Source organism: Notolepis coatsorum (assembly GCF_963971535.1).
Source record: "Notolepis coatsorum genome assembly, chromosome: 9".
NCBI lineage: Eukaryota > Metazoa > Chordata > Actinopteri > Aulopiformes > Paralepididae > Notolepis > Notolepis coatsorum.
The window spans coordinates 52,630,765-52,642,603 of NC_140173.1; the positions used below are offsets into that span (position 1 = coordinate 52,630,765).

At 44.1% G+C, this 11,839-nt stretch overlaps 1 protein-coding gene across 1 annotated transcript in view; it reads right to left on the bottom strand.

The window, feature by feature from the left end:
• Positions 1-11,623, bottom strand: part of LOC311234863 (calpain-1 catalytic subunit-like) — a 45,190-nt gene extending 33,567 nt beyond the window's left edge. Inside the window, 3 exon segments of the mRNA XM_084322112.1 lie at positions 1,355-1,424; positions 4,664-4,907; positions 11,582-11,623. Coding sequence (XP_084178238.1) covers positions 1,355-1,424; positions 4,664-4,906 — 313 coding nt within the window. The 5' untranslated portion in view covers position 4,907; positions 11,582-11,623.
• Between the last annotated feature and the right edge of the window lie 216 nt (positions 11,624-11,839).

Consider the following 11,839-nt stretch of genomic DNA (forward strand, 5'->3'; position numbering starts at 1 on the left):
AGAGACACACACACAGAGACAAGGAGAGAGAGAGACAGACAAGGAGAGAGAGATGGAGAGAGAGAGAGAGAGAGAGAGACAGACACACACACACAGACAGAGACAGAGACACAGAGAGAGAGAGAGAGAGAGAGAGAGAGACAGAGAGAGAGACAGAGACACACACAGCGACACACACACACAGAGACAGAGACAGAGACAGACAGAGAGAGAGAGAGAGAGAGAGAGAGAGAGAGAGAGAGAGAGAGAGAGAGAGAGAGAGAGAGAGAGAGAGAGAAAGAAAGAGAGAGAGAGAGAGAGAGAGAGATCATACAGCCAACATTATCATCTAGTCAACAGTAGAACAGGGAGAGGTTGAGTGTGTACAGTAGGTTACAGATACTGGTACGAGCCACAATCACTATCCGTGCCAAGGAGGATCAACTTGTAACAAAAGGGCGGTATGAGGGGGCCTACCGTCCTAAAGCCCTGACTTCCGTTTACCTTTGTACACAGTAAATTTCGCTTGTGTATGTAGAATACATGTGTATTCTACCACCATAGCTGTACCCCTCTACATGTGTATTCTACCACCATAGCTGTACCCCTCTGCATGTGTATTCTACCACCATAGCTGTACCCCTCTGCATGTGTATTCTACCACCATAGCTGTACCCCTCTACATGTGTATTCTACCACCATAGCTGTAACCCCTCTGCATGTGTATTCTACCACCATAGCTGTACCCCTCTACATGTGTATTCTACCACCATAGCTGTACCCCTCTACATGTGTATTCTACCACCATAGCTGTACCCCTCTACATGTGTATGAATACCACTACATCTGTAACCCTCTACATGTGTATTCTACCACCATAGCTGTACCCCTCTACATGTGTATGTGCTAATACTACTACATCAGTACCGCCCTACAAAGGCAAACTATCGTACTGAAGGCAAACTGAAGTTAAGGCCTTTAGGTGCCTTCATTCAAGCCAGGGACTGTTGTGAAGGTTGTAAGCAGAGAGCCTCTCTCCCCAGGCCCTGAGAACACAGTGTGTAGACATGTACACAATATTGCATGTTTATATTCTGGTTTTGTTTTTATTCTGGATTATTCTGTGTCCATGCATTTACATATACAGGCATGAATAAACAGAATTCTACGAGTAATATTGAAAAAGAAATATAAATGTCAATTAAAATATGAATAATTGTATAATTGAGGTAAAGTCTTGCTTTACTTCGTTCATGGAGCGTTTATTGAGTTAATTGGGTTCAGGGAGCTCATGTTTTAATTGATTTGACTAAGCATCAGCCTGAGCCTGGCCAATCATCACTCACCCAGGGCTCCCTGGCCAATCATCACTCACCCAGGGCTCCCTGGCAGATGTCGGTTCTGGTGGCTCCACCCAGGATAAACTGAGGGTCATCTGTCAGTTCCTGCCAGAGGGATGAAAGGTCAGGATCAGAAATACATATCGCGGATAATTTTTTTTTTACTAATATTGTGTCCTCCAGATACTACCTCCTTCCCTTGCGCTAAAACAAAGTGTAGTAAAAACTATCCTCATGTGAGACTCGTTCCATCTTAAAGTGTAATACATGTAAGCTGTAGTAAATGTACCGAGCTATATTATTGAACATAACGCCTGAAATCTGAGATTTACTTCAGCTGTTCCACGGTCCAAAAAAGATGAAACACTCTAAATGAGGTCGGCTGCATCAGTGACATCCCTCAACTCACTTCTCAAAGAGCATTTTTATCGACTTGCTTTCCCCCCCCTCAAGTCTTTATATGTTCAAGTGTCTCAGTGGTCTGGTTTCTCCTCCTTCTGCTTTTAAGTTTCCCCTTTTCTCTTTCTTTAAACTCTTGTTTTCTTTTCTGTTTCCTGTAAAGCACTTTGTAAACGCTGCTTTAAGAACGGTGCTATACAAATACAAGTATTATAACGATATTATTACTATTATCATCATCATGAAGGAACCCCCACCACGCTAATACTAAAATAAACCTCGCCTTTCACACCATCGCTACGCCTGCGTCTACATGCCATGAAATCTACATGCCAGCAACCTGTTTAAAAGAAGTAAACAAATCTCATTGGAGGGAGTGGTCGGAGGATGCCACTGTACGCCAGCCAACAGCAGCTGCAGCAGGGCTCAGGGGTCAGGGGGCTGAGAAGTCCCTGTCTCTACATGTCCCATTCTGTCCCAGATTTCACACATATCACGGCATACGCCTGTGTGTGGTTGTCGCTGACATGTTGCCATCTGTCTGGTCTAGAATCCCGTGAATTAATTTGGGAGTCTGTGACATCGACACCACTGATCGAGAGCTCCGTGCACACGTAAACACATGTTGCCCCTCCTGCGTAACTCAATGGGTATATACATTTACATTTAGTCATTTAGTCATTTAGCTGACTCTTTTATCCAAAGCGACTTACAAGTTCTGTACGACAAGTCATCAGGAAGGGCACAACTCTATCAGCTGAGTAACAATGTTCATCAAAGTGTTGAGTGCTACAGTGTAGGTTAGTTTATTAATATAATATATATATATATTATATATTTTATATATTATATTATATTATATATATTAATAATATATAGTGCATTAGCACTAACAGTGCCATGGTTTGGGGTTCAATTCCCACTGGGGTTAACTGTATGTACTCGTGGGACTGTAAGGCACTTTGGAGAAACGTGTCCACTAAAAAGGGCAGATAATATAAAGGCTGTTTAGATCTATCTATCTCTCTCTCTCTCTCTCTCTCTCTCTCTCTCTCTCTCTCTCTCTCTCTCTCTCTCTCTCTAACAGCACACTTCAAGCAGGTGCACATGCTCCCTCTCTCTCTAACATAGACAAACATGCATTTACTCTCTCCCTCTCTGTCTCTTTCTTTCAATGACTCTCTCTCTCTCTCTCTCTCTCTCTCTCTCTCTCTGTGTCTCTCTCTTTCAATGTGTCTTTCTCTCTCTCTGTCTCTCTCCATCTCTCTGTCTTTCTCTCTCTCCATCTCTCTCTGTCTCTTTCTTTCAATGGCTCTCTCTATATCTCTCTCTCTCTGTCTCTCTTTCAATGTCTCTCCCTCTCCATCTCTTTATGTCTTTCTCTCTCTCCCTCTCTATGTGTCTCTCTCTATTTCTCTATGTCTATCTCTCTGTCTCTTTCTCTGTCTCTCTCGCTGATCAGTTAGGATAAACATATCTTTTTTATTATCTTTTCCCCCCCTTCTTTTTTCGTTTTTCTCCCCTCCCAATGTTAGTCGTTATGCCAATTCCCAATCCCCTTCCTGGTCGCTGCGCACTCTACCCCCTACCGTCTGTCTGGGAGGGCGGAGACTATCACATGCTTCCTCCGACACATGTGTAGTGTACCCAGCCCACCACTTCTTTTCACCTGGCAGCGCGGACTCTCACTGGGAGAGTGTAACGTGTGGAAGGTCACACTACCTCTCCTAGATCCTTCCCTTGCTGTGCAGGCGCCCCGACCGAACTGTAGGAGTCGCTGTTTACAACGACCAGGACGCGTGTAGCCTTTTTACAACGCATCTGCGTTTCCGGCGCTCTGATTGGCCAGGTCATGTGACATGTGCGCCCAATAGCGTGTTTGCCCATTTCCGCATCGAATAGCCTGCAAACTACCTGGCGTTCTATCGCCATGCTCTAGAGTCTAAGACAAACTCTAACCTTAACCAACTTCGAAATTAGTGCCTAAGCTTAACCGGCGAAAGAACTTGCCGTCACGCTCTAAGACAAACTCTAACCTTAACCAACTTCGAAGAGTGCCTAAGCTTAACCAGTGTAGAAACTTGCCGTCCCACGATTGGCGCTCATGTCACATGACCTGGCCAATCAGAGCGCAAAACAGGGAACCCGGAAACGGCGATGCGTTGTAAAAAGGCTTCAAGCGACCAGGACCCACCCTCGCCGGGTTTCCCACCCGCTAACACTGCCAATTGTGTTAGTATGGACGGGTGGCCAACCCGGAAGCACCACAGCTGGATTCGATCCCACTGTCTCTGTGGTGGTAGACAGGCGCTTAGTCCGCTGCGCTACCCGGCTGCCCGGGATAAACATATCTAGAGCATTCTCCCTTTACTTCCAGTCATAGGTGGGAGAAAGACACATGTACAGTAGGCCTAGTGTTTCACCGAAGCCTGTGTCTGTTTTTCTGGTGGCTCTTTCCGTCAGGTGGGAAGTAATGCCTAAACATGGTAAACATGTCATGTGACGTGTACGTGTCATGTGCTCACGAAGCCTCACTGTGGTCACAATGTCTTGCCGTATTTGTCAAATATCGGCAATGCATTTCCAGACATGAATTCCCAAAGTTAAGTTGAAAATATCATTGAAAAGTGCACTACGTCGGGGAGAGTCGAGGCTTAGAACAACTGAAACAGAGAGATGGCACCTTGGAAGAGGCAGTCCACCCAGACGAAGAGGTGCCTATGCTCTTCAGTTCAAACTCTTTAATAAAAGATGAGTTTTTAATGGAGAGAGAGAGAGGGGGGGAGAGAGAGAGAGAGAGAGAGAGAGAGAGAGAGAGAGAGAGAGAGAGAGAGAGAGAGAGAGAGAGAGCAAGAGAGAGATCATACAGCCAAGAGAGAGAGTGGTGTGCTTGTACATGTCAACCCTGATCCATCATCAATAACCCTCTCCAGAGGTTCTCTCACCGTGGGCCTCGTCCACTCCACGTCCCTGGTCTTGGCGGAGTAAGGGGCGAGCTCCTTGAAGCCCAGGGACGGAGGCTCTGCGGGGAAGCAGGGGTCCTCGAACAGGCAGCCGGCCTCCAGACATTCCTGCTTCAGTGCCTCGTAGTCCTGGTTGGAGAAGAGCAACGCCTGCTCGTTGGAGCCCATGCCCTCTGCACGCAGCCTGTTGGCGTATATACTTGCCGAAATCCCTCCTGAATACATACTGTGGGGCAGGACAAAAATATGAGGGCTGTGTGTGTGTGCGTGTGCGTGTGCGTGTGCGTGTGTGTGTGTGTGTGTGTGTGTGTGTGTGTGTGTGTGTGTGTGTGTGTGTGTGTGTGTGACAGTGTGCATGCATGGTGTTGGCTATAAATAGCACAGACAGTGCTAAACAGTGTGTCACACTCATAGCACAGCATGGCGATCCAACAGGGTATTTCAGGAAGCAGGCTTAGTCACATCAGATAACTTGACGGTTGTCATTAATTAAACAACTTCTCACTCGTGCTATTGTGCAGCTCGGATGCTATAAGGCAGCTTGGATGAAAGCGTTATTAATCAAATGGCACACATTGATGTTACACGTTCATAACTGTTGGAGAGATGATTAGTTGTTATGGCGACAACACATCCTTAAGAACTAATATGGCTAGTTTAATTTGACAAATTATTTGACAAAGACGTTAATAATTATAAAGTCTATAATCCCTTTTCTGTTTTCTGGCTGATCCTGCTTTTTGTATCCTGCCATGCTACTAATTTAACTCGAACTGCGTGTGCGTTTTTCTTTTCTACCGGTGAGATAATTCCTTAAATCAGTGATAGGAGACTTTCTTCCCCTGCTGATGGTAAAGGGTTGAGACTTTCTTCCCCTGCTGATGGTAAAGGGTTGGGTCTGTCTTCTGCTAATCTCGCCTGTAACTATCGGTATCAATGAGTCACTCGACTCTGAAGTTCTTGGCAGTGGTTCAGCAGTTTAACAAACCCACTTGGAAAGAAGACAACAAAAGGCAAGTTAGACGAACAGTTGTAGATTGCAACGCATTCCATGGCTCTATTCTTTTTTTTTTTATCCACTTTTTCTCCCATTTTCTATATTTTCTCCCATCCCAATTTCGTATCATCCAATTCAACCCTCCCCTGTCACGGACGCTGTTTCTTGCCTCCCACAAGCCGGCTGCAATGTGGACTAAGTCATACATAGCACAAGTCCCCTCCGGTACTTGAGGTAACAGCAGTCGCATCTTTTCACCTGCGCAGCTCGATCTCTCAGTGGCGAGGAGTAACGCGTGGGAGGCTCACGCTGCCCCCGACACTTCCTGATTCTACTGCGCAGGCGCACCAACCGACCTGTAGGAGTCGCTGTCCACAACGCCCGATCCCCACCCATCAGTTTCCCACCCCCTAATACGGCCAATGTGTATTAGTACGGACGACCAGCTAAACTGAAAGCAAATGTGGAGCGCCGGGCTCGAACTGACGAGCCCAGCGTCTCCAGCATTTCGTGGCGAGTGCCTTGCCCACTACGCCACGTAGCCGCCCTTCCATGGCTCTATTCTTTTATCTGCCAAGCAGTTCAGATCCCTGGTGATATTGACACCTAACAAAAAAGTATCATAGTAGTTATTAGTATAGTAGTGGGTATTTTTAGTTTTACCATGGCCATCGTATACAGTTCAAGTTTCAAGTTTGTTTATTATTTGTCACATATAAAATACATGTGAAATGCTTGGTTCTGTATGAGCCCCTGAGAGTGTGCTTCATACAGTAAAAAAGTAAGTAAAAAAATAAGTAAAAGAGGAATACAATATACAATACAATGTACAATACAACAGTTTCACTGGAATTCTGTTGCTAGGGAACAGTTTCGACCCAAGTGTATTCCCTGTCGGTTATTGTATGAGCAAACATTGTAAAAGGAAATACCTGTGGGTCCATTTAGGTTTATTTTGTCAAGTTGAAACAGTCTATAAATAATTTACCGTGGTATAGCCATGGTAAAAGTCATGGATCGTCATGGTACCACTTTTGTACTTAAATAATAGACGGGTTTCTTGTTTATAAACATACCATGTTCGAGCCAATCAGCAATACCCGCTGAATTGTGTGACTGAGTTGCTTTGAAAGGTTGTTTCAAACTAAAACGGTTGGATGTAATTTAGCCAAATCAGCATGGCTGAGAGTCTTTCACCATCTAGCTTTGGCATGGATTGGTTGTTTAGATGGCTTTGGCTAGCATGGCTAACAAATGCAAATATTGTGTAGTCTGCCCCGTTGTTCTGACCAGGATCGCATTCCCTTTTGCCTCCTTGATGAGTGTGGAACCCGTCTATACCGTGGTAATGCCGCATGATCCAATTTAAACCATGATGCCGATGGCACATGGCATCATTTCTTTTATCAATACAATGGTAGTGACCACAAAATGGTGGAAATACCATGATACTTTTTCGTAAGGGAGACATAATGGTGCCATAGCGAGTGCTGAGTAGGTTAGAAGTGAAAAACAAAAGGTAGGGCTGCTCGATTATGGCAAAAATCACAATCACGATTATTTTGATTGATATTGAAATCACAATTATTAAACACGATTTACTCATTGATTTGAGAACATCATATGACGACGACGAATGAATTTGTTTTACCTTTCTTCTCGACCAAAGGCCGCCTTTCTGTCATCATTCTACAAAGTTACCCAGGACGTTTAAAAAATAACAGGAGAAACGTGCCGTGCACCTCACCTCTAGTCTCAACACCAGCTGGAACTACTGTGAAGGAAGGGTGCGCTGCATTTACAGCACGAGACAAAGCGAGAGCAACGTGGCGCGTGGCACAATAATAGTTTTATCTCCATTATCTTTCTTTCGTGATCGTGGGAAACCAAAATCGTAATTGAAACTGGATAAATCGCCCAGCCCTAAAGCAAAGTCTGTCTAAAGAGAAGTCGTTTCACTCTGCCGCCATTTTGATAACAGGACTAACAACACCTGACCCCCGTCTCCTGGAATTGGGAGCCGTCTGTATCTATTGCTTTTCCTTCATATCATATGAACCCTTTCACCACCACTACCAAAGGGTTAACCCTTTCACTGCGACAATACATACGGTTAACCCTTTCACTATCACACGACAAAGGGTTAACCCTTTCACAACCACACTACAGAAGGTTAACCTTTCACCACCACACTACAGACGGTAACCGTCTGTAGTGTGGTAGTGAAAGGTTAACCTTCTGTAGTGTGGTAGTGAAAGGGTTAATACAGAATGGCTCATTTGGTCAAAAAGGACACTTTTGCGATAGAAATGTTCTTTTCCACTTGCATGCATGCGCCATCTGCCACACAGCCCTTAGTATCCAATAGAAACCACTCAATCACTCCACGATTCCCAGTCTTTTAGCAGAGACTTTAGATTATAGTTTTACCCTAACATAAAATCACATCACATTTAATTATTTGCTCTAAATATATTTGTTTTGTAGCAAGTCGTTTCTTCGTTGCCGCCATCATTTTAGGGTCATGGATTTGGGATTTCGTTCAAAACCGTGTGCCACAGTGCTCTTGTCTCCTCATTATTTATAGACTAGTCTCTGATAAAAGCCCAACAGATATTTGATGAAGATGAAGGAGGAATATGGTAGAGGAGGGGATTCAGAAGCGTGAGGTGAAGTGTGAGACTGACAAGGACAGCGGCAAACAATCACTGTACACACAGATCCATGAATCAAAGCCAGAAATAACAAAAAATACACACACACACACACACACAAAGAAAAAGAGTTGGAAATATGATACCTTGGGTCTATGAGCAGGCTGGGAAGGGAATATGAAAAAGATGGATGTCATCCATTGACATTCAAGCATTTAGAAGGGCAAAATCTAGGGGTGCAATGACACCGTTGTTTCACTGCTGACAGATTTGTTGTCCAAGAACCGATCTCATCCATTACTTTTACTGGACAGTATCAGCACGAGTTTGGTTTGGGGTCGCTAGACATAAATGACTGAGTTATAGCCTATTCCATTTATCACCAATCGAGACATCTAAAAATGCAAGAAGTCAAGTTGCTTTGATTTCCGAGATTGTTGCTCCCTCCCCCCCCCCACCCCCTTTGTCTCTTAAGATTGTGGATAGGTTCCAGATGGATATTATTGACCCCAATATAAAATACCAGTATCGGTGCAGCCAAAGCGAGAAACATAAAATACACAACATGTTTGACGGTGTGACTCAACCAAAGATGTTACTGTGCTGGGTTAGTTGGGGAAACAGGCAGAGGGGTCTTTGTCGTGCATAAAGACAAGCAACGCAAACCCAGAGTAGGGTTGGGTACCGAACTTTTAAGGGTACCGGCCGAATTACATCGGTACTATCAGGTACCGATCCACGCTAGATCAATCTGTACCAAAGACTAAGACAAGAGGGAGCCTTTTCCACAAATATATATATATATATATATTACTGTCCCGTCTCTTGGGTCTTTGGAAAGACCAGACGAGGTCAGAGGAGTTTGATCATATTTACTGAGGACGGCCAGATAATGTTGATGTAAAGGTGTGTTATAACTTATAACAATAAATAACAAAATGTTCTTAATAAATAATGTTGAAATTGAGAAGTTTAGACTTATTTTTTTTTATTACTGAAATTTAAAAAACATTTTATTACAGAGAGACGTAAGGACCACTGGTGGTGGGTACCGATACCGAATTCCAGGAACTGGTACCGGTATCGGTTCAAATGTGAACGATACCCAACACTAACCCCGAGGCAGTTGACTTTGCCTCCTGACAGTAGGCCTACTGTCTTCCTGCCCCTGAGTGCAGCCGGCAGGGTATTCATTTGCAGAGTGCATTTACTGCCAGTTCCGGATCCTTTACTAACTGTCAGGCAATTCACCAGAGGGACGATAATGGTTGGCGTTTTGGAAAATAGCACAAGAAGTAGGCCTATACAAAAAATGAAAATCTCCTTTCACCAGGAACAAGCTGTCTGACAAGTTCAATTCTCATCAATAACATCCGTTCAGCCCTGAGAAGACTGGGAAACAGAATGGTTGATCTCTTTGTTTCTAATGACCTGAGAGGAATTCTAATGAGCAAGTTTCAATTGGCAAAAAGCCCACGGGCAGAATGCTATAGAACTGCCGGTTCCAGCTGCTGCTTCCCAGGCAGAGACCTAGATGCACTTGCTGCTGCAGCCCACCACAATATATTGGCACCACCGCCGATAGATTACCCTAATGATAACGATGACAGCACTTCCTGTGCGTTGCATTGACCACAATCTCGACTGTATCGACTGTGTCTTGCCCCGCACCAGCCTCCGACCGCCACAGATCACCTGAGAAGACGTCGGAATCAGGAACTATACACTGAAAGTGGCTCGCTATCGATAACTGTGTGAAATCGATCCTTTTTTTTATTAATTTTTATACTTTATACTATACTAAAATCTAGGTCTTGTGGCATGTTTTAGTTAAAACATCCCCATTTCATGCAAATTCAGTTGAATTGCAACTCTGCTGCACTGTGCATTCAATATGCAGTGCACTCCTCCATCACATCCAGAGACCACCGACTATAAAATGAGAAGGATCACTGTGGTAGTTTTGAATGGGAGAAATCTGTAACACTAAAGATGGCAGCAATGACAAAGAATTGCTGCAAAATAAACATAGATTTGTTGTTTAAATAATAATAAAAAATTATTGATTGATTCTTCCAAATGGCATATCGTCTCAGCCTTAGAATCGTCTAGGGTTACGGCCACTATGTAATAACCATATACTAAGGCTATATGACATCAAATGTCTTGACAGGAACAAACCCTTGACTGCAGGGTATGGTCCGTAGCGACACCCCTGCCGGGCCCCATGCCCTGTGCAGTGTGCAGGAATGTCCCTCTGGCCTGTGGAAGAGCCAGTGAGGGGCTCCTGCTGGCTAGTGACGAAAAGGCTCTTTATTTTTTCCGTGTCCAGGGGAAAAGCTGATCCAGGCAGTCCTGGTATAGCGTAGTCATCCATAGCATGTCAACCTCAACAATACTCTGAACCCTGAGCTTCTCCACAATACGGCAAAGAAAGCAACAGCGGGGGGCCCTCTCTCATCTACACTCAAAAACACAACCGGTTTCCCCACAGGGGCCACTAACGATTTTGTTTCTGACAGGCCAACAACTGGTTGGCTGTTTTTTTTTTTTTTTATGTGATTGATTGATTGAAAACTTTATTAACAGATTGCAGAATGGGTACAGTATACAGTACAGCTCAATACATACAATTGTTAAGGGGATGTAGACCAGAGAAAGACTTTCGTCTTGTTTACATCAGGGTCCCCCATTTTCAATTCATCATAACATATATGACATACAGATAGACATTACTGCTACATCTATACATTTATGACATGTCCAGATTTGCAAATACAGTACTGTTTATTTCTCTGTTAATATTACAATGGTATATAGAGGCCTATTTAAGAGGAATTTGATATTGGATACCAGTGTAGGCCTCTGTGTTGCATGTACACACAGCCCCTGGGCTCAGATAGTTTGAGGCAGCACCTGTTCATAAAATCGCTGCAACCCAGCAGTATGTTCTTTCATGCACGCTATCCATAAGGAAGAAACTCCTTACAACAACAACGTAAGAACCTCGCCTTCATAAACCAATAACACCCACCTGCACTAGATGACTACCGCGCGTGTTTATATAAGTAACTTATGTGTAACAGCTATTTCTATATTGTCACTGGTCCCGGAATCGGAAAAAAAGAAAAAGAAAAACTACAGTGGCCTAATAACGGTACAGGCCGGTTCGGCGCACCGTCAAACGTGTCAGTTCATTCGTCGGTTCATTCAAGAATTATATTGCAATAATAACAATACTTTACTTACCACTCGGGACGAAACTGCCAATCGTTTGCTCTTTTCAGTAAGTCAGATAAGGAGCTAATGCCATTCGCATAAATCTGTGAAGCGACTCTGTGCTGCAGTAAGCGCACGTCCAGCTCTGCCCACTACACACTGCGGGTAAGCCCAGCCCCGAGTGGGTGGAGCGAAGGGATTATCCCTGTGTTGCCAAAACTGGCCTTCCACTCTCAGGTGGAAACGAATAATAATAATAATAATAATAATAATAATAATAATAATAAT